Genomic DNA, 24,744 nt, shown 5'->3' on the forward strand with positions numbered 1-24,744 from the left:
GCTGAGGAGAATGAGTGAAGCAACACTCATTCGTCACATATGGGCAAACCACGTGGCTACATGTAGTGGCTTCATTTCTGTAAGACATCTGCTGAGTTATTTCAGATAACTATGACATTTATTGCTATTGAACATTCTTCAGCACCCTTATCCCACGAGAGCTGCAGATATATTCTCCTAAATTACTTGGTGATTAAATTGCTGTAAGTACTTCAGATCACTAATGGCTTTTGAAGCAAATGAATGACGCCCTAAATATCACTGCTTATACCAAGGTAATGTTTATATTTAATGTAATAATTTAAAATACATTAAAATAATTAAATAAAAATAATTTATTTAAAATGATTAAATAAATTATATATATATATATATATATATATATATATATATATATATATATATATATATATATATATATATATATATATAGTCTTTCACATTAGAAACTAAGTGAAAGCCCAAAGAGTACCAGAATTAGCCTCTCTACCTTATGTGATTGAAGCAACATCATTCCATTAATAGCAGGACTAATTATTTATTTCTGTTAATAAGCTCTCTTTAATGAATGTTTCCTGCATGGTGGGCAGCTAATGACCTCACAGTATGATGCTAATAAACCAGTCTAGCAAGACACCACGGCAGTTTATAACTGTTGGTAGTTAAACTGCCCCACATGCCAGAAAGAACCACGCTGAGAATAAGAAGGAGGGAGAGAACCCAGGCTGATGAATGTTCACAGGACGTAGATGAAGGTTTGTTGATGAGTGTTGGCTGTTGGGAAAAAAAACCTGTTATTTCCAGACAAGTGGGTCATCAATCTAAAACCTTTCCTTTGGTAATTGCTGCAAAGCTGAAAAAAAAACATTTGAAGAATTCCACTGCATTTTTGATCTGTCTTCGTTGAATTGACAAAGAAAGATAGGTGATAGCTCCGTCTTGGCACTTCATCTGTTTTGGATGCATTCGTTTAACACTAAATTGCACCAGAGCTGCTTGACGTATAAGACATTTGAGATGCTAAGTCATTGTCATAGGTATAAGGCGTCACCATACTTAATGTGCATATAGCATATTCCTATTCAACTCTCCTTCCTTATACCTTGTACATTTAAGACACACACAGCTGAATTTTTCATGAGGGGCACAGTGATAAAAAGCCAAGTGTAATTAGTCACATTACTGAACAGAGTAACAGTACCTATGCCTGGATTAAGGGTGTAACACATTGCCACTGTCTGTATCTTTTTATTGTTCCAAATATTTGTATATGTGTTTATATTCAGATTTGAACCCAAAGTGGGTGTGGGTGTGAGAAAGTTTTTTTTTCCCTCTGCTCTTGCAGGTTTTTTTTTTTTTCTGTACCAGCCTGCAAAATATTCTATTGAACTTACTTGGATCTATTTCCCAAAATATAAACAGGTTATAACCTAATTTACACCACCGTGACGCTGACCAGGCAGTTTCTATGGATGAATGAACAAGCGCTGTAAATGCATTGGTCACATTTATGTTAATGAATGTGTTTTTTCTTTGTCCCACGTACTTGATATCAGACCACCCACATGAAAGTAAAAACCTCCCGCCTGCATGACTTTTTTTTGTTGCATCCCAGTCCCAGTGCACACCTCTAGTCTTAACCCAGATGCCACGTGAACCTTTCTGGCCAGCTTTATAAAAAATAAATAAATAAATAAACAATAGGGTGACTCTTATTCATATCTGTATTTGTAACACATCATCTGTTCATTTCAAATAATCAATTCATATTCGTAGTTTACATCCCTAACCTGCATAAATGGAATCATCACAATTTATCTGTTTGAAAATTATTTTCTCCTTGACCAGAATGTTGGTAAAGAAATATGCTGAAATAGACACTATAACTGTGTGTTTTCAATCTATGTCGTATATACATAAATGTGTGGGCTGACTTTTGACATGCACTCTTGTTCATAGATTCATAGAGAGTCCAAGATGACGCTCATTTGTAATGCAGCACATTAATGTGGTGATGTACCACATGGAGAGGAGAGACTCACTCATTCTGTTTCCTCTCCATTGCAGTAATAAGTCATCCAGGCCTTTTGAGAGGCAGGTGAGAGGATCATTTCATCAGTGAATGGGAAGAAAGCGAGCCAGCTTCCATAGGCCAAGGCAGACGGATCAGTTCAATACAAAGACCCTGTTTAATTTGTAAATTAGTAGTAAATTACTTTAAGCAGGAGTCTGGTGTGTTGCAGTAGAACCACACCAAATTTCAAGGAGTTTATATAAATAGCAATGTTAAACATGATGTTTGGTGATCAGGCAGGTTGCAGTGAAAACTAGATATGCAAGATGTATGTTAAATGGGTTACTAATTGGTATTCATTTGCTTGTACTTGTTCGATTATAACCATATCTACAGACATCTGGGCTGTTCATACTGTAATCTGAGTCCACAGTGAACCACATGAGCACTCAAATTACAGTCTGAGCTGTCTAGGGATGAACAGATCCCATAAGGACCTCTCGTTCTCCTTTACATTTAGGGGAAATTAACACCTGCTTCACACCAGCAAGGGCCATCCAGTGTTCCCGTGATCTCAACGTCAAAATAAAGCCTCAGTGAGAAGGCCATTACACTGAAGTGGCTTCCACATAAACAGGCCAGGCTGTAATCTCCTAGCAGTCACTTCACTGATGGCTTGAACAAGTGGGAGGTCTTCTAAATGAGCCACTGGCTCTCAAACAAACCACACACATGGAATGATAAAAGCAATGCAGTGCTTCGTATCTGTGTCTGTGTTTTACGTGTATTCAGCTCACACACACACTGCATGTTGCAGGCTTCTAATGAGGATGATGAATGAGATGTGGCATGCTTGCTGAGCTCTGACAGTCCCCTGAGGAACAGCCAAACTCAAGGTGACAAGGTTTTGGGATAGCCATGCTCAGGTTTAGCAATACAAAGAGAGGGGGACTCTCAGCAGATCTCTCTCTGACTCAATGAAGAGGATGAACTGTGGTATTTCTCAGGCTAAATTTAGCTGTTCTAACATCACCAGTTTAGAAGCGGTAGACCTGTGCGTCTCCGTTGCAGGGTGTTGTAATCAACAGCAAATAATTTCTGGTGAGATTTAAATAGAAGGTGACATTCACAGTGGAATGTTATAAACAAATACATCAGTTCACTTGGTTGCTGCCTACAGCATGATTATAGAGTTCCAGATTTTTAAGATGCTTGTATGGAAGAAGAATTTTTATCACTGCTGTCTTGGTGAACTATTTCATAAGCAGCTCTGATGACCAGAATACACACAGCTGTTGCTGTATGTTCTCGTAGAGTAAAAAATTTGCTGTTGGTGCAAATACAGTAAATTTATCCCCTGACAACATTTAAATCCCTTTAAATCTCCATGCCAGGCTTGACTACAGAACAGCTGTGAAAATGAACTATGACTTCTTGGCTCACACCTTTTATGTTGCAGCTTGTGGTGTTTCTGTCTTTAGAAACTATCACCATACACCTGCTGTTCCTCTGTTAGCTGCCTTTGGATGGTGACTTAGTGGCTCTGTGAAAAGCAGTCTAGCATGCTGATGCTGGAAGAAGCATGAGCTATGATTACAGTGGTGTATTTAAAAAAAAAATACATACAGTCTTCACCCTGAATAGAAGAATCTGCCTTCCTCATATCTTTGGAACCTAAAATGAATGACACTTGTCATTTGGTTGGTCACAGTGCTTTAATATTGCCAGTGTGTTTTAGCTGAGCTTGACGCCAGCTGTTACCCCAGTGGGGAAGAGCTGACACTGATACCCTACAGCATTTTCCCAGTCTATTACTTGGTGACCCCCGGATGGTTCACATTTTTCTTCTATCCTCTCTATAAGTCTCATTACTAGCCCAGAAACACAGTGACAATTTAATTAAGAATACTGAGTATGGTGTGGGCTGTCTGGGCTTCGTAAAGGCTAGAATATAGGAAAACTGGCTAAACATCTGTTAAAACAAAGCTAGTCTAAGTTGGTCTGTCCCATTCAAAAAAGAAGATTTTGCCTTTATTTCGGTTTTATATACATTACAGTACGTAGAGTAAAATTCTTTCTTTGCATATCCCAGCTTGTCAGGGAGCTGGGGTCAGAGCACAGGGTCAGCCATGATATGGCACCCCTGGAGCAGCTCGAAGGCCCAACAGCGGCAGCTTGAACCCCTGACCTTCTGATCAGTAACCCAGAGTCACTTAACCCTTAACCACTGAGCCACCACTGCCTAAGAGCTTATATCAGAACAAACCAAGATCGCAAACACTCCGTTACTGGATATTGTTGGACTTGGACTTGGAATTGGGTTTAGCTCGTCTAAACATAAAACTTTTTCTACCATTACTTTTTACTCCCCATCTGCTCTTCATTCCCCACTGTTCCCCTTTCACCGTTTTTCCTCCTGCCATGGCAGGCTGCCTCAACCCTCAAACAGCCAACTCACCTGTGCTCTCGGTGGCATCCAGACTGCCTGCTAGCTGCTCCAGGAGCCGTGCCCTTGCTGCATTTCTTTTGTGCTTCTTGCCTTCATAATGTTGCTGTGCCATCAGTGGATTGTTGAACCAGGCACCACACAGGCAGCAGTACTTGCCTGCTTCTCCATTGTTGCCCATGGAGGGCCATGAAGGTGAAGGTGGTGGTGGGTCTGTGGCCTGAGGGGTGCTTGCAGTTGAATCTGTAGAGGGAAGGTTACGACACCTTAGAATCTCAATCTTTATGCTTGTGATGCATTGCTTATAAAGACAAATACACATACACATTGGAGCACTGCTATAGTAGTAACTGCCCAAGGTGTAAAATACTGAATTGAGATGCAGGTTAGCAAAACACCTGCAGCTCTCCAGAGACATATTTCTTTGCATGTTTGGGAATTTTCATCCTTTTTTTTGAAGGGAGGAGAACAGAGACTGTAGTCTTGCAGGTGACCCACTCTCCATGTCACTACAGACCTGTTACCACGGTTACCAGCCCCAAAAGAGCCTAGAGGCCTCGACACCATTGCAGGTTCATCTGTCTTTCAAGGCAGGACAGAAGCTGCATCAACTGGAGCATAAAATTAAAGCCTAATTTCTAATTTACACAAAACACTAGTGGAGCAGATGAAGCACAAAAACAGAAGTGCAAAAAAAAAAAAAAAAAAAACCAGAATCGAGAAGGCAATGGAAGTGCAGCATAGTGTAGGTTGCCAGGCACGCATCAGTGGTTGCTAGGATATCAATGTGGACAGAAAGAAAGCTCCAGCATTTCTAACATATCAAATATAGCACTCTGTGTGCACTCCAGTTAAAGAGCATCAGTGGCACCTCATCTGGGCCACTACACCAGTGCTACAATGACCTGGCAGCTTCAAGTCTAAAAAAGACATTTCCTCAGATCAAATGTAACTGGTGAGAAGACCTTAGATTAGTTTAAATACACTGGCACACTGCATGTGGGTGTGTGTACGTTTGCTAACGTTTTCATAATGGAAAAGACTGCCCAAAAAGAAACTTAACACTGTCTTTAAATAATCCTTGAACCTATGATAATGGAGTATGGCATTAATGTATGCCTCATAATTAGGGATTCATTGCTTAATTTTTGAGACTGAATGTCAAATGTTTTGGTTTGTCAAGGTTGTGCTTAGTGCATTTACTTCATTAGTTAGTCATACTGAACCAACACAAAGCCAAGAACACATAGTTACAGCTAGTATGCTTCTCTCTCCTCCTCTCACCACCCACAATGCTGTTATAAGTGAGATGATTCAAACCAATGTGAATAGATCAAATGGAGTTTTCAGCATGCTTTCTTTTACAATAAGAGATTTCATTATGTGTGCATGGAATTAGGCAGATGTCTTCTGTTATTAAAAATGAACAAAGATTGAAATTTGAATTTTATCCAATTGTGGGAAGGATAAAAGAGAAATGGGAGAGGAAGATTTACTCCTTCACGCTGACCTTTCTGGTCAGCTTGAAAACGAAGAAAGAAGAAAATTGCACTCTATATATCTCTCTCTTTTTGCCATCTCTACCTCTCCTGCTGCATGTACAATGCATGAGTAAGAGCTTTTTACTGAGAAAGCCTGGCAGTGCATGGTGGTATATCCCAGGAGATGAGTTTGAAGTACAGATAGATGGCAGCGAGATGATGAGTGGCCAGGTAACTAATTCTCTAAGGCTTCTTTATCACACTGCCTCAACTGTCACCACCAATGCACATCTATCACATCTGTCTTGAGTTCAAAGTATGCATTTTCATGAAGCATACTTTTGAATTTAATCTCTCCAGAATTCGCTTGCCCTCCACACCCTAACACAATTCTTCCTAAAAGTAAAGTGGAGAGAAGTAAAGTAACAGATGTACATGTTGATGAAGCATGTTCTGCTTGTCTAATCCTGAGATATCTTGCTTGCAGGAAATTGCAGCGTGATGAATGGAAATTGCGCTTAATAGCATTGACAGGCTAAATATATTCGATCTCTACTATAAGTGTTAGGCATGTCTGTACTGTATTTGAAATAGAGCATATTCAAATATGTCCACTGAGCAAACTACATGAAAACAAATGTGCCACACTGTGATTAAATGGAAACAAACCTACCAGTATTGCTGCCAAGTTTCAGCACAACTCACAGCTTTCCCCAGCACTGGCTTATTTCCAGTTGCAAAGTCTGAGATGATTGAAGCATATTTCTGAAATCGATTCTGTCTCACTTTCACAGATTCAGTTTTTTTTTAATAGCCTTAATAATGCCAACATTAAGTGTCGCCAGTTTAATATTTGGTTTTAGAACAAGCACCAAACAAGTTCTTGCTTGGTAGATAACATTCACACAGAGAGAATAACTAAGACACAGACACTAATGGATGGCTTAATTGCCGTAAGTATAACATGCCAGTTCACAAAGTAGGCCATTAAACATAATTGTAGTTGGACTGTGTTGTGATTGAGACTTTTCCTTTTAATATTTATCCTTAATACTTAAACAATCATCAATCACTCATTGTAGATGTGTCGTACATTTACTTGTCAATCAGAATGGTACAAGTGCTTAAATAGCGTACTCTCCTCTTCTCTGTTCCATACATCACATACAAGTTGAATTTTCAAGCAAACCCTTCATGAGTATGACCCTGACCTTCACAAACATCCAATATTTACAGCATAGCTGTGCTAATGACACGTCCATCTCCACTGCCATTCACATTCCACATCAGCACCAACTCCAGTCCACATATTACATCATCCCCAGAAAGCTTTCTACTGATCACACCTGTCTTTCATTTACATTCATTATCCAGGTGAATATAGATACTTTATTATACTTTTAGTATATAGGTTACTTTAACAGGAACACTCATACCCCTGCACACTCATGCAATTATCCAATCAGCCAATCATGTGGCAGCAGCGCAATGAATAAAATCAAGCAGATAAAGGTCGAGTGAGCACAGGTTCAGCGAGACTGGGCAGTTAGAGATGGAAGAATACTAGGTGATATCTTCAACTCCAGTTTCAATGAGCCTGTGCTCGCTGTAGCCTCAGATTCCTGTTCTTGGATGACATGAGTGGAACTCCATGTGGTCTTCTGTTGTTGTAGCCCATCCCCCTCAAAGTTATGATGTGTTGTGCATTCTGATTTGCTTTTCTGCTCACCACAGTTTTAGAGTGTGGTTATTTGAGCTCCCGTAGCCTTCGTGTCAGCTCAAGCCAGTCTGGTCATTCTCCTCTAACCTCTCTCATTGATAAGGTGTTTCTACCTGCAGATCTGCCACTCACTGGATGTGTTTTGTTTTTCTTATTATTCTGTGTAAACGCTAGAGAATGTTGTGCATGAAAATCCCAAGTGATCAGCAGTTTCTGAAATGAACCAGCCTGTCTGGCACCAACAGCCATGCCTTGGGCAAAGAGATCACGATTTTTTCCTCATTCTGATGTTTGATGTGAACATTAACTAAAGTTCTTTACCTGTATCTGCATGATTTTATGCATTGAGCTGCTGCCACATGATTGGCTGACTGGATAATTGCATGAATGGGCAGGTGTACAAGTGTTCCTATAAAAGTGGCCAGTGAGTGTATATTACTTTATTTTTTGGTTTTATTTGATTGTTTTATGACCATTTCATTTGCATTTCTGAGAGTTATTCCATGGTTTATCTGGTTTTGACTTTCGTTATCTGTTTTCCGACTCTGATCTTGCCCTTTACTGTCGTTTATGGAATTTTGCAATGAGCTTGTTTCTGACCATGAATGTGCCTGTCAATTTAGAATTTTTATGAAAAAATTACACTTGCCTCTGCCTCCAGCTCAGTTTGTGACGCTGAGAAAACAGTTCAGGAAAACTGAGCTCTTTAATGCCTGTGACCATCACAAGCAGGATGGTGGTGTTTGTTTGGTAAATAATGCAATCTGAATAATATGATGATCATCTGTGGAATTATTACAGTAAGTGCTATCACTTCTATTTAATTATTTATCATATATGTGATTACTAAATATTACTAGTTTAGAAATTTATTTTATTTATCTTTATATGAAAATAATGTTGAAACAATAGTTACATGCAACATTTCCCATTCTGGTCAGGTTTTTTTTTTTAATTTAATTTTTTTTATTTCTACACTACTAGTTAAATGTATCACCTTCTCTTTCAGTAATTAGCTCCTGTTCACACATGTTTATCAGCTATATCTCTTTGTTATTCTCTTTATTACAGTGTGGTAATGGCCATCAATGCTGTTCAATGGTGTTTCCTTTGGTGGAGGCTCTTATTTTGCTTCTTCTTGCCTCATTGAAACATGAATTAAAAGCATTCATTAATTACTGCCTGACTGAAAAACTACAAGGTATTGAAAGAAAAAAAAATTTTTTTTTTTTTCACCGAGCTGACAATAATTAAATCAGATATCATAAACTACAAACCTGTAGTGGAAAGGTCCTTGCCTGAAATGGTAATTTTTTTTCTGTCAAAAATTTCCCCATTTTCACTCTTTTGGCTGAACACCTTTTTTTCAGTTTTTGCCATTTTCAGCAGCCAGGCGTTCAATACGTCCCTAATATAGACAGATTCAAATAAATATTCATGAGAGCAGCAGGTGCTGTTGCTGTTCCTAGAACATATCTGGTGAACACTAAACAGCGTTCAAAAACGTACAGTGTCCACTTTTAATTTCCTCAGCCTTCTAGCAATAACCCATGCTGAGTACGTTTTAGACAGGATTTGACTTGCTCCAACTATACAATACACAATACAGATCCACATTATAGAAGCAAATACACTGATCAGCCATAACATTAAAACCACTGACAGGTGAAGTGAATAACATTGATTATCTTGTTACAGTTGCACCTGTCAAGGGGTCTGATATATTAGGCAGCAAGTGAACAGTCAGTTCTCAAAGTTGATCTGTTAGAAGCAGGAAAAATGGGCAAGTGTAAGGATCTGAGCTACTTTGACAAGGGCCAAATTGTGATGGCTAGACGAGGGTTAATTGCATCTCCAAAAATGGCAGGTCTTGTGGGGTGTTCCTGGTATGCAGTGGTTAGTATCTACCAAAGGTGATCCAAGGAAGGACAACTGGTGAACCAGCGACAGAGTCATGGGCGCCCAAGGTTCACTGATGCATGTGGGGAGCGAAGTCTAGCCCGATTGGTCCGATCCAACAGAAGAGCTACTGTAGCACAAATTGCTAAAGTTAAAGCTGGCTATGATAGAGAGGTGTCAGAACACACAGTGTAACGCAGCTTGCTCCATATGGGGCTGCGCAGCTGCAGACCGGTCAGAGTGCCCATGCTGACCCCTGTCCACTGCCCAAAGTGCCTACAATGGACGATTGAGCATCAGAACTGGCCCATGGAGCAATGGAAGAAGGTGGCCTGGTCTGTGTATCATGTTTTCTTTTACATCATGTGGACGGCCGGGTGCGTGTGCGTTGCTTACCTGGGGAAGAGATGGCACCAGGATGCACTATGAGAAGGAGGCAATCCGGCAGAGGCAGTGTGATGCTCTGGGTAACGTTCTGCTGGGAACCCTTGGGTAATAACACTAAGTAATAACACAAATTTCTACATGATTGTAGTGTAATTTGGAGACAATGTTTTGTTTCAATGAAACCTACTGCTGGTGATAGGCTGCTTGCTCCCAGGTAGGTTTTGTCGGGGTAAATTATCAAGTTCCAGTTAGGATTAGTGTGTAGGCCTAATGACTATGTTTGTTCTCCAAGTGAAGTTGTATCTTCGGCTGCTGGTTGCATAAACATCATTAATCAGCACTACTTCGGTAGGTAATGTAGTATTTGTTTATTTAATTTCTTTTGTTGTTTTTTTTTTGTATCTGTTTAATTTGTTTCCTCAGACCACTGGTTGTTTGATGTTGTCACCTGTGGAATGTGTTTTAGATTCTGTCTGACTTGGACAAATTCAGATTTTTAAATTATATTGGTGTGTTAATAAAGACTTCTATTTTTTGGCATTGGAACCCACGTCTCTAGCCTTTATTTCAGCGTATAATGACCTTGTGACCTTTTGGGTTAATATCTGTGTGGTCAGTAATATGTCCCTGGGTGTAATTCCCAGGGTGGCGTAGTCAATTGAATTCTTTCATTTACCACTTTGATCTTGTTGGTTTTCTATAACCCCTATTTCTAGCTTCACCACACAGACCAAGGACACCCCTTCATGGCAACGGTATTCCCTAATGGCAGTGGCCTCTTTCGCCAGGATAGTGCACCCTGCAACACCGCAAAAATTGTTCAGGAATGGTTTGAGGAACATTACAAAGAGTTCAAGGTGTTGACTTGGCCTCCAAATTCCCCAGGTCTCAATCCAATCGAGCATCTTGGGATGTGCTAGACAAACAAGTCCGGACTTAAAGGATCTGGTGCTAATGTCTTGGTACCAGATACCAGAGCACACCTTCAGAGGTCTTGTGGAGTCCATGCCTCGATGGGTCAGAGCTGTTTTGGTGGCACAAGGGGGACCTACACAATATTAGGCAGGTAGTTTTATGTTACGGCTGATCGTAGTTCACGCCTTACCTCTAAAAATATTGTATATGTTGTATAGTTGTAAGTATCCAAACTATAATACACTTTCAGTGCTTCTCTAATGTAAACACATGACATCAACATATCAAGTAATAATACACATCATGGTAAGTCACTTTCCTCAGCTGTTTTCTCACAGTCTTGTTTCAACTACTTACATTTTAAAATGGAACAACCAGAAATGTTTTAGGAAAGGACACGCACAGTAACTTCGTTATTGTTTTTCTCATTGAAATGTTCTATATACCTAACATAAATAACAAACTGAAAATTCACATTATAGTTGTTGCAAATGTTAAATCTATATGTATCTAGTTAAACAGTTTGTGACATTCAGTTAATATACAGTACTTAGAGTAATAGTCTTTTTATATAATTAAATATAATCTTTCCTATAGCTTAGAACTGCAGATGATAAAGATTACATAAATTAAATGGGTGGATAAAGTAGAAGGAACACTCCTTGGGAAGCTGTGCTTTGGCAAAATATTTATGTGAATATATGTGAAAAGTTGTTGTAGCATTGTGAGAGAGAATCAAAAGAACGTGATAATTTGTGAAATAACAGTCCAGGTTTTACTTAAATGATTGCAATATAAGATAATATCTATTGGCACAACACTAATAGCGTTAGTCTATTATCTGCTGCTGGACTCACATTTGAATTGAAAGCTGAATGGAGTGGGATATTGTCACTGGCATAAAGATTAATGGTGCTGTCAGAAAGCGTCAGCCCTGTTCATACTCACACTCACACTGACTGTGACCTGGGATTCCACCTCACACACCAGCCTCATGAGAATTCCCCCTAGCTCACAGCAGGTGCAAAAAGCACAATATATGAACACTGATCCTGATATATAAAGGACATACTGTATGAAGTGTGACTGCAATAGTAAATAAAGCTGCAGATTAAGTTACTCGTCTGATAAATGAAATTAAATTTGTGTGTTAGTAGAAGTTAGCAGCCTTGATGTGCTCATGTCCCAGTGGACTACATCAGTCTCCATTGTCTCCATGCAGTCTGGAGCCTGAGTGAAGGGGCTCAGTTCAGTTTGAGTTAATTCTGAGTTAAGCGTCAAGCCAAGAGGCATTAAATAAAGCCTGCTTGTCTCAGCGTGCCTTCAGCCAGAGCTGCATGCCACGCAGGATTTACCTTTACAGTACACCAATCCCCTGCCCCAGTTTTCACAGGCCAGCTCTGATTCATTACTTGGTGAAAGAGCACAACACTAGGCACCTAATTCCAGTCTGCTGAGTATTTTACAGTGCATCATCACCTCTGCATGCTATCTGCCCAGCTTCAGGGCTCTGCTGACCACAGCTAATGTAGCCTCCACTGACCAGCTTTACAGTGCATGGTATAAGAATCCATTTTAGTAGTTCATAAGAAAACTATTTTAATATCCCAGTGCATTATGTAACATGACCCCTGGCTTACACTGATTTTACAGTAATCAAATGCACAGCGAGAAGCACAAAGCACATTCAGATGTTAATTATGATGAATAAACATTGCTCATATTAATCTGACCTGTGGGGGTAGGTAAGCTGGGCTGCTCTCCCAGAACAAGGCGTACTCTCTTAGCATGTGTTTTACCCTGGTAGTGCGACTGAGCCACAATGGCAGATGTGAAGAACATATTGCAGAGCGTGCAGCATTTGTTCCTGTCCACCTCATTCTCTGCGCTGTCCTGTAGGAGGAGAGACAAGAGCAGGTTTGACTGATAAGGAAGCACAAGAAAAAAGGTTGCTTAGAAACTGTCTTATGATTTAACATCATCGAGGATGTAAAACTTTCTTTGAAAAGACACAAAATGAGCTCATTAAGGTAAGTGTGTGGTGGCCTGAGAAAACCCATTGACTGAATTACCTTGACCATTACAGGCTGAATTATAGCCAGAAAGATGAAATATCTGACACAGTCCGGGACAATGTCATCTTTTGCAGGAGAGCAACGTAGCAACATGGAGTCAGGCTTAATCAATTTCTAATCAATACTGGTTGAAAAAATATCTTGATTCTCCTGCACCACAGTTGGAATGGATTCATTACATAAAATCCTCCTTTTTTTCACTTCTTGAAAATGCTGTAATTTTACTTGTGTTTGAAATGTGAGTTTTCAGAACAATATATAGCAGAAAATGTTGAAATTTTACCATGTGCAAAGTTTTCCCTGACTGCCACACAAAAATGTACAATTTACAAGGAGTTCACAATACAATACACAATACAGGAAGAGTAAACATACAATCAATCATTAAAATAAAAAAAAAACTATAATGAATGATTCATAAGAAATTAAATTGATTATTTTAAAACAATAGATATCACAATTCATCTTAATCTTGATTACCAAACTGTTTTACAGGTATTTTTTAGTATCTTTTTTTAATTTACATTTGCTTATGCATAGGATTTTTATGCTTTATATACAACAATTAAATATGCCTACATTTGCATACCAGTAGCAGTCTACAATTATCAAAGAGTAGAGGAAAACCAAACCCTATTATTCACTAACTACCAGTTAGTTACTGAACTGAACCATTACCAGTTAAACCTAATGATTTTCCTTACTTTTTAATGTCAAGACTCCAGATAATAAACATACACAGTCTGGATGTCCTGTTGGTTTTTGCATGGTTTTTGCTCTGACCTCACTGTCTCTGGAGAAAGGACATTACTGGGCCATTAGCAGACCTAAAACAGCCTAGGGTCTAGCGCACTCCCAGATTCCTGCTCTGCTCAGATCTGGCTCGTCTCTCTTACAGCCTTACTTACAAAACTAAGAAGGTCAGTTTTAAATAAATTTGATGCAATGTAGTGCAGAAACCTGCCCTGCTCATTGCCAGATTTCTCAGTTTATATATTATAAATATAGTTTATAGCAGCAACTAGGAGACAGAGGACATCAGTATTAAGTATCCTCACTTGTTTTTGCTACTGAGCATATTTAACTAACATATTTATTATGAGGTCCAAATGTCTGAGACCACATTGAAAATCTGAGATATTTTTTTTCATTTAAAACTGGAAATAAACAGAAGGTTTTAGAATTTTTAAATATTTAAAACAAAGAAAGTAAATGTTCAATATCTTGAATATTTAATATTCACAATTCTGCACTAGTTCTAGGTTACAATTTAAATGTAAGCAAATTTGTGGTACTGACCATGTTATCTGCTTTGTACAAATGTCAGATTTTCCTCATGCCTAATCTCTTCTATTGAAGCATGTGTTCAGGTGACATTCCGATGGATTTGATCTAAAATGGATCATAAGGTTTTGCACAAACTTGTGAAGTCCATATCAGCTGGAGTGCACACTGTCATTAAAGCAAAAAGCGGACATACAAAATACTAGGAAATTCTGAAATTCATGTAAATATTTCAGAGATTCTACTTTTCACTCAAGTTATATCAATAATATAATTTGTAATGAAATTTGTTGTATTAAATTAGAAAAGCATGCAACATTTTTCACTAATGCTCTCAGACTTTTGGACCCCACTGTACAGACCTTGAGTGATCTTACTGATGTCATGTAGCTAATACAAATTGATCTACAAACTGCAGGGGTACTACATCATGTCAAAATAGTTAACTGACCATAGCAAAACAATAAAACAATTACATTTTATTATAGTTTGTTGTTTTTCTTTGTGACTTGCGTAACATAGATGTGCTACAAATTATAGAGCATGGTTCATAATTACTTGTGCGCAAATATTTTGCCAGACACTAGACTGTATCAAACACATACAGAGTGACACATTCCAAGATGCTGTTCACAACTAACTACATTATTAGCTTGTCAATCACTCATCTAACAGAAATAAACTGGCAATCTTGGCATGTACAATTATGACAGAGGAATATTAGTGAGTTGGAAGATTAACTGAAAAAAAATGATGTTTTTACTCTGAGTTGGAAAGAACTGCAAGGAGAAATTGTGTTGCTTAGAGCAATAGTGAACCTAAAGTGTGACTGAGACTGAATAGATTAGGAAAAGATGATTAAGTTCACATTATTAAGGGCACATTATTATATAGTATATGTGAAAATCACAATGCAGGAAACGTGTATCTCACTACAGACAAGTCCTAGTTTTGTGCTGGATAAGAACTTCATGGATAGAGATTTGCTCAAGGTTAATATGTCATTTGTAACAGACTCCTAGTGTATTTTTAGTTTTGTTGTGTCTTTTTTACTCTGAAATAATGGTGCTTATAATCCTGCTTTGTTTAAGATGACAGAACATCTACAACCACCTCTCTTTTGCTCAGTTTCTGCACTTTTACACTGTTCCCTAAAACGGAGGTGTCAAACCGCATAAAACTCAAAGGTGAAATGTGTCAGCTGACAAGTCACACTCCTAAAGCTGTTACTTCCACTGCAGGGTGTTAGAGGGGTTTAAGGCAGCCTCTCTTCTTATATAAGTCTTTCTGTACACAGCTGAGGTTTTTTTCTTCCTGATGTCCTGTGGGCAGCTGACTGATTCTTCTCTATTGCCCATGATGAAATATGTATTGGTTTGGCAGCTTTTTTTCATTGCCTTATTGCCTGCATCTGAAAAAATATTCCTGAATGCTCTGGTACGCATCACAGTGGTCATACTCCTATAATAGGATACACTTTTACACCCATTAATCCTGAATCAAAAAGATTTTGGTTTCTCATTGCATAGAATTAAATGGACCAGAAAACAAAAGAGAGAGAAAGATAAAGTCGTTGTTGGTGAATGTTTTCTTCTTTTGTTCAGAAATATGGTGAAGGAAAACGCAAATGAAGTGGACATAGAAATTACAGAAATCACCAGACACAGAAAACATGATGATAGTGCTAAATAATAACTAAAAAAATTAAATACATTTATTTAAAATTATAATACTATTTAAATAATAAAAAAAACAACAACAGTGTTTTTACAGACTGTCCAGCATTTCTTTTTGTGTGTCAGATCTGGGATCCTGAATACGGCACTCATTTTCGATCACACACTCGATGGTTTCAGCTCGCGGAGAGCGATATGGCAAAATATTGTATCACAATATCTGAGGACAGTTTCACATTACCTAATATGTACTGTATGGCTATATTCAGGTCTGATAATTAATACCTAAAAATTCAATATGATGACACTGAATAATATTTTCTACAAAAAGAAATTTCAAAATGCATTTTAATGAGAGCTGCTTGTTACTAAGAGTAACAGCAAAGTCAGTCAGCAGTGAAGATGTACTGAATTATACACACAATGTGCACATAATTATACTCACAATAAGCTTTTAATGTAAAGTAACTTATCACTATATCAATATATCATCATGACAGCCCCATTCGCCTGCTTTTTTTAGTAAAATGAGTATCTTGTTTTTACTTAACTTCAATGTGTCATGTATACATACATTTACAAAGCTTGTCATGCACAGCATATTGTATATATTTGTAGCAGCCTGGGAAAACATTTCATATCGTTTAATTTTGACATTTTCTGTTCTGAAAACGCCTAGTCTACCTTACTACAACATTACTGCTAAATTTTTAAATAAGTATAAGTTTAAAATGTGAATTGATTTTTCACTTTGATCCACATCAATCTCTGTCTCTTCACCTGATGTAAACATCACTTTAAACACAAGCCTCATCATCATCTCTTCACTCAACAATCACTGTTCGCTCTTATATCAGTGGGGACATAACTGCGTTCTGTTCTTTTGGCTACATTTTTATGGCTCTTTTTGTCTTTTTATTAGGGCATTTAAACATTTTAAAACTGTCTGCTGTCATCTGTACTGCGTGTATAAATGCTCTTCTCTGTTTTGATAATGTGACATTTTGAGAGTTGGTATCTCATTACAAACTCGTTATTCATTAGGCATGTCATTTTTTGAATACTTAGCTTGGCAAGCACCATGCCACTTCTAATCTCCCTTAGATGGCCTTTTTTTTTTTTTCTGAGCACATGACCTGATTCCTCGCAAGCTGGATAGTGGGGTAGTGTCCTGTTTGCTGTTCATAGGGGAGATGCACAGACAAGAGAAGAGCTACACGAAAAGCCTTTAACGCCTACCAACTCCCTAAAGACACAGCAAGTGTCTGGCCTGCTTGGACTCACTGCTCAGCTCAAGAATAACGGCCGTCTGTGTTCCCCTCTGTTACAACTCATGCTGTGGTTAGTACTGCAGTGTGTGTGTGCTTTTGTGTGTGGGTGAGATGGACAGAATGGTGTTTGTGTTATATATGTTATGATTTGCTTCTTGTTTAAATTTTGTGTGTGTGAGTCCTCCAAACTGCAAGACTAGAAAGAAGACAATATGAATTAATTCATTCATTTCTTTCAGTAGACCTTGATTCTTGATTCCAGTGGCCTTTGGTCAGCCTGCAGGTCCTGGATCAATGGATTAAACATTCTTCTACTGTAATCTGGAGTCAAATACAACAGCTTTGGACAGGTCTGGGCAATTTTGTTAATAATGCAGCATTGCTATGACATATAAATGGGGCTGGTTAAGAGTGACCAGTTATAGGATCCCTCTTTTCCCCTGCCCAAAGTCTTAGAACTCAGCTGAGTCATGAACAGTGTAGATGCTGGTGATCAAGAGGACTGAAGTGGGTATGTCTCAGTACTCAGTGCTGACGTACTAAATACTAAGAAGTATTCAGTGTCAAACTGAAGTGATGTCATGTGTGGAAGCTCCCTCCACTGCTCCATGCTCCATGCTTGTGAAGAGTCTGGGATCTTAATATTATATATAAGGTTCTATTCTCCCATTCATTCTCAACTCAGATAAAACAGTCAGTCATTAGTTTACTGTCTACGCAATTGACAGCATCTTGTGCTCTCTTTAAATAATGACTCTCACTGATGCTGCTCTGCATGCTCAGGTCAGCCGTGGTCTCGCTCCCTAGGATACTGTACATCATGATGTCAAAAAAAAAAAAAAAAAAAAAATATTTTATTATATATATATATATATATATATATATATATATATTAATATTTTTATTATATTTCATGCTATTTGTGGAGCATGAATAGCAAGAAAACACAATTTTTTTTAATTGTGTTTTTGCATAAAGATGAATTTCTGCTTGGTTGAACACAAAATATTTTCACAAGCTGGAAACTTATTATATATGCTTATTATATATTATGCTATTAGGTTATTATAAGTTATTATAAGTCATATTATTATTATATCGTTATTGATGATGCTTGCTGAGAGTAGCAGGCTTTTGTCTGCGTTTTCATTTGGTCTCATTCAGTGCACTCTTTCTTCATCCACAAATATTTCTCTCTCTTTCTCTCACTCACCCCCATCACATACACATCTGGCTATTCTCATTTACATGTGACCTATTTTGTGAACAATAAAAAAGGTTCGAAGGCTGTGACAGTGTCTGGCCATGCCCTGCTTTTAACAAAGAGCTTTTAATTAAGTGCCTGTTTATCTCTCTCTCCCATTTCCTACATTCTGCTGCTCCAGTGTTTGGAGGGGTGTGAAAACATGGCTAAAAATAAACACTGCAAAAAAAGCTGCACACCACGGTGCAAACTAATTCTCTCTGGTTGAGGATGTGCACAAAATACAGATGGGGAAAAATCAACAGAACAGAGTAAAAAAATTCCTTCCCTCCTCCCAGCTTGCTCATATGAGCACTTCAAGCTAAGACACAGATCACTCAAACGTGTTAAAACAACAAGAAAATCTGTACACACTTATACAAAAAAACACAAGCAAAAATGAAAAAACTCATGGAACTCTAAGAACCTTTCTGTCCTACTTACTTTCTCTGGGTTTGTTCCCGAGTCTGAGTACTTTTGTGTGACTTGTTTGAGGACATTCTCCGGTGTTCACTGGTGCCTAAACTTAGTAGCTCTTTCAGTTGAAGGCATGGAGTTAGTATAAATTGACAGCTTTACGGAGGTAAACAGATTAAAAACCAGTCTATGGATATTCATAGTACAATGCTGATTTTAACTGGTCATGGTGGCAGGGGTTCTATACAATAGAGGCTGCTTGTAGGGGTAAAACATAGAGAGGATGCAAGTAAGTGCTGAGATCGCACAGTATAAACTCGCATGTGATTCCATACAGCCTGGCTCTGAAGTCATAACACATTTAGGAAGCCTTTGTGCAGATTAAATTTTGGCTATGAGCAGTGTGATAAGTAAGGAATAAAACATGATGGGGTGTGCGGCTCTAGGAATATATTTAACAAATGGGTGTTGTGATGTGGCCAGATGCATCACGAGATTATTTTCAAGATTAATTTCCTATAGCAGCACACCAGAAAGATTTTATTTCACTTACACCACAGCAGTTTGCCAACTATTACATACAGTCCCCTCTGAAAGTATTGTAACAGCAAGGCCAATTCTTGTCTTTGGCATTTGGGTTTGAGATCAAAAGAACAATATGTGGTGATAGATCAGAATTTAAACTTTTATTTCCTGATATTTATATCTAGAAGTGTTAAACAAGTTAGAACATGGTTTGAATCCACCCATTTTTCAAGAGATGTGTGAACATGTGACTGGTAGGTGTTTCTTGTTGCCCAAGTGTGCCCTGTTAGATTGATTGTTTAAACACTTAATATCTCTGAATGTCTACTCTTGTTTTGAGCCCCGAGTTATACCTGATAAGACGGTATTGTTAAAAAGGATAAACCAACACGAAGAACAGAGAGCTGTCTATGGGAGAAAAGAGGGAAAATTGATCAGAGCCATTACACAAACATTGGGCATATCCATTACAACACTTTGGAATGTCCTGAAAAAGAAAGAAACCACTGGTGTACTAACAACCAGACATGGAATGGGTCAGCCAAGGAAAACAACAGCAGTTAATGACAAACTTTGTGAGGGCTGTGAAGAAAAACCCCAACACAACAGTCACTGACATCACCAACAATCTCCACAGGGCAGGGGTGAAGGTATCACAATCCACCGTTCGCAGAAGACTTCAAGAGCAGAAATATAGAGGCCATTCCACAAGATGCAAACCATTCATCAGCAGTAAGAATCGAAAAGCCAGATTGGAATGCGCAAAGAAGTATAAAGGTGAGCCATTTTTGATCTCAAACCCAAATATCTTCAGTGTATAGCAAAAACAAAAGAACTGGCCTTGCCGTTCCAATACTTTCAGAGGGGACTGTACTTTATTAAACAATTAATATTATTAAAATAATTCATGTTATTTTTTATTTTAATTAATAATATTATAAATAAAAGGGAACACCTTTTTATTATCACTTATATCAGCTACACACAGTTGTTCTCTCACCAGGCTCTCTCCCTTTTTTGTCACTATTATATTTTTGGCTTATCTGTGCTTCTGTTTGTGCATCCATCCATCCATCCATCCATCCATCCATCCATCCATCCACGATTCTCTTTAGCACAATAATTCAAAGAATGACTGGTTGAATGTTTGTAGGATTTATACAGAAATATCATTGTAACCAGCAGATGAACTGATTAGATTTATTAATTGATCCAACAGGGTCAAGGTCATAGCAAGGTCAAAAGTCTGAAATAGTTTTTCTTCAATAGCCCCTTTCACTGTTTAAAGTATAGTTTAGGGATATTTCAGGCATGTAAATTAGTAAAAAGAAAGACTAGACTTGGTGGTGGAGGCATCCCTTTTGATGCTGTTGGTGTCGAGTTCTACTTCTCTCTCTCTCCAAGTTAATAAGACAAAAACAGAAGCTCATGTTACTACTAAAGCAAAAAGTACTGCTTTTTAAGATGTTCCCTGATTTTCTAAAAAATTAATCAACACCTTACGATCAGGACTGAGAATTTTACAGCGCTGTAGTATACATCCAAGTCAAGCTGTGCACAGCCAGGACAGTTAAGGTGGGGACTAACGCATGCTTCCTCTGAGACACATGAAGCCAGACATGATGCCTTTAACTGCTGCTCATGTAACAACAGAGTGCAGCTGAATGCGCCTGGAGTAGACCAGCAATTGACCTATCATATTTATGTGAACATATGGATTGTCTAGTGTCACGCTAATTGACAGACAGAGAGAGAAACAAGGCGATCCTATCCACCCAGAGTACAGGGTCAGTAATGCTCTCTTGGACTCCTGGCTTTGGAAGGCTACAGCATTGTCATGACCTCAAACTTGTGATCTCACAATAATAAAGAGAAACCTCACACAGTACCACCCAGAAATCAAGGTTCATATTCAAATGAGGTCCTTGTGCTCCATGTTCCTGACAGCTGTTTTAAGTGCCGAGTTCTGTTCTTTCTGCTGTAGAGTTTGATTAGTTGTAGCAGTGGTGATGCTCTCTATGTGTCCTCCAGGACAGAAAGTTGGTTAATATGAAATCAGGCAGGCCTGACTGAGTACTGCATGGTCCCCAGCAGAATTATTCATAACAAGTGCTCTAATGAGCTCTTTATAAGCACATAGGCTCATGCTCAAACTGACTGCACCTGAGGACATTCCTCCACAGACTACCTATCAGCTGAATTTTTCATAAGCCAATAAATGAACCCTTTCGACATCAGCCTTGAGGACATTAATTAAACAGAGAAACTTCCTGTGCAGTCAGAAAGTATAGACAGTAACACATGGTAGTATCTTGTTGCTTTTTCTCTGCGTTTCAGGACATTTCATTTGTAAGAAATAAAACACAACAGGGTGTGGTGTGGAAAATAATTAATGACAGTGATAAGTGATGAGACCTGACACAAACCTATTTTTAATTTATTGTATTACCATATTATATCATTGAATATTTAATAATATATAATCAATATTATTACTGGTCATAACATGGGTATATTACTCCCCTTATATCACAGCAATTTGCCAATGATTACATTTTTTACATTCAAAAACAGTCATACCCTAACTAGCCTCTCTTTTTTTCTCTCTCTTGACTTTAATGACAAAAAAGCCCAAAAAACAAAAAACAAATAAAGAACCAAAAAAAGATGCAGCTTGTCATGTTACTGCCATAGAACAGAGGAACCAGAAAGCACAGAGTCCTCTGTCATGAAGACGCTCCTGTGGTGGAAAATTTAGTGACCGTTAAAAAGAGCTGACACCTGAGACACCATAATGTAAAATAAATGTCTCCTTACAGACAGCTTCACCATATTAATCACCATATCAAAGCTTTTCCTTACACAATGCTTCACCATGTTAATGATTATACACTTTTCTTTGCTAAATAACAGCATCTTTTATCTGTTTATTATTAGCCTTATACTACATGGTCTGTCAACCACCTGTGTTTGAGCTGTTACTATAGAAACGATAACATATTAGAGCAAGTGCATTAATATAAACCTGGGAGCTGGCACTACTGTCAGAGCTGTGTTGTTATACAAATCACTCAACAACTTCAGACCAATCAGATTCAAGAATTCACCAGTGATAATAATATATGAATAATAACTATAATGTCAACAAGCATCACACTTTATTGAATTGTATATCATTTAGGGGTGTAATGATGCATTGTGACACGATGCATTGCAATGCAAAAATGTGACGATGTGCACTGTGGAAATGTGCGATATCAGTTTTCTATTAATTATGCATCTAATGCAATTGCACTGTTTGAACACCAGAGTTGAAAATATTAAAATATTTAGAGAGCACACTGGTCACATGATCACATGCTTTAATGGAGAGCTTGAGCCATTACTGAGCATCATCTATACTTGTGAAGTGACCGGCAGCCGAAGTCACGGAAGGTGAGCATTTTAGCCGACTTTGGAGCTCTAGTTCTGGTTAAAATGAGACCTCATTCGCTGTTACGGAGCTCATTATGCATCATCAATCATTTATCTTGGGTCAGAGACTTTTTTATCCAATCAGAGTTTTGGGAGAATTTATCAAATTATTTATTTTTTTTTAAGATATGGTGAACCTGTAGTATATTTTGTTTACAATATTAAACCTCTGTTCATTTTTGATTTATTTAGTTTTATACAGAAAAAATGCACACTTTTGCATTGTTTATGATTCAGAAATTAACAAAGTCTTTTCAGTCATAATTTTTCTTCTTTCACTTTGTTCAAAATATTCTGAAAATGGAATCATGAAGCCAGTGTCGTGAATCGAATCGATGTGATTAACCAGAGTGTGTCATTACATCCCTAATATCATTCTATATTTGGTGAGCCATATGGGAATTAAAACACATTTTCTATCTAGTCCCTCCTTCCAGGAGACCATTACTGCATATTTTAACATTAGAAACAACATTTGTCATGTTTATTAATTAGTTGCATATTACTATACCATAGGTGCAATTACTTTTGGATTGTATTGTGAGGAGTACAGTCGTCACTGTGTTTTCACACATGCCTTAGTGTTTTCTGAATCTATTTTTAAAAAAAATCTAATGTACATTAATTCTCAGGATGTTGCTGTAGCCTGAGGAAGGTGAGAGAAGCAGGCCTGGGACTTTGATGTAAAATTACTTTTCCTAGACAGACAATTTCTTGTTCAGGTGCTTTTAGCTTTTCCAATTTCTCTCCCCGCACTGCAAACAGCAGGTATTAATCTCTATTTAATTCAAAGAACACTTTGATCCTGGCAGCCTGATGACTGCTGCACTGGCCATCTCTCTCTCTTTCTGAGGGGAGCTGAGGAGAATATTAGAATTTGCTTTGAGAAGCAAAAATGAGGCACAAATTAGCTCGACTTTAGAATGTCACCCCTACTGTCCTATTTATTTCAGTCTTAAAGCAAGAGCATGCTGTTGCCAAAACAAAACTCCCTGTCTGCTGTGACAGCTTTTGGCAGGTATTATTTAGAAAACAGCCATCTACAGGTTTTCCCTGCAATTTACCTGCAGGTTGACATGCAACCTACTGTTGAGAGCTGCAGCTCAACTGTATACACAAGCTGACTGTTGAAAAACCTGTCACCAAACTATACACTTAACAAGCATGCATAGACTTTGTACACAATTGTAGCTACATTAATAATATTTATATGGTACACATTGTTACAGTGTGGGTTAATTTCATGTTTTCACTGTACACAGCAATGAACCTTAGTGGAGCTGGAGCAGTATGGTAAACTATTCAGCACTCCTACTATAAAGGAAACCTCTACCCTGAAGCAAATTACATATGTTTATACTTAAAGATGTGATGTGTTTAGTGATTCTAGCAATTCGGTATTTTTTGTTATTCCTCTGAGAAATTAGTAATTGTCTGCTGCAGTGCCATCACAGCAGGACATTGCTAGTGCATTTGCTAGTGCAGTAATTGCTAGTACATTACAAGAGCATTTAATAGAAGAAAAAAATTCAGTGACTTCAAACATCTGGGCTAATGGTCAGGTTTTGCTGTTTGTGCTAAAAAACAAAAGAGCACAAGCTTCCTTTGTCAGGTTCATTTCCAGGGGTGTTCAAGTATTAGAGACATTGGACTCAGTGTTGCAGAATGCAGTGCAGCTGTATGACGCAGTTGTTCTGCGTTATGGCAGAGACTTGGTTCAGCTAGTTAGCGATGTATAAGATGACAAGTACAATGTTGACGGCAGTATTACAGTGAAAGTTGAAGCTTTGGAACCTGATCTGTCTGAGCAGAGTGCACAGATGAGGAGGTGAGAGAGTATGTAATAAACCATTAAAGCTGCACCGTCACTTTAGGCAAGCAAGGGCTAATTCCCAATGGTGCCACTATCAGCAAATG

At 38.1% G+C, this 24,744-nt stretch overlaps 1 protein-coding gene across 1 annotated transcript in view; it reads right to left on the reverse strand.

The window, feature by feature from the left end:
• Window positions 1–24,744, reverse strand: part of zgc:171482 (zinc finger protein) — a 71,886-nt gene that overhangs the window by 21,544 nt on the left and 25,598 nt on the right. The window contains exons 4-5 of the mRNA XM_026933003.3: window positions 12,596–12,755; window positions 4,473–4,703 (exon numbers count right to left, since the gene is read on the reverse strand). Coding sequence (XP_026788804.1) covers window positions 4,473–4,703; window positions 12,596–12,755 — 391 coding nt within the window. The remainder of the gene's footprint in view (window positions 1–4,472; window positions 4,704–12,595; window positions 12,756–24,744) is intronic.

The sequence above is a fragment of the Pangasianodon hypophthalmus genome, chromosome 3, assembly GCF_027358585.1.
Source record: "Pangasianodon hypophthalmus isolate fPanHyp1 chromosome 3, fPanHyp1.pri, whole genome shotgun sequence".
Lineage (NCBI taxonomy): Eukaryota > Metazoa > Chordata > Actinopteri > Siluriformes > Pangasiidae > Pangasianodon > Pangasianodon hypophthalmus.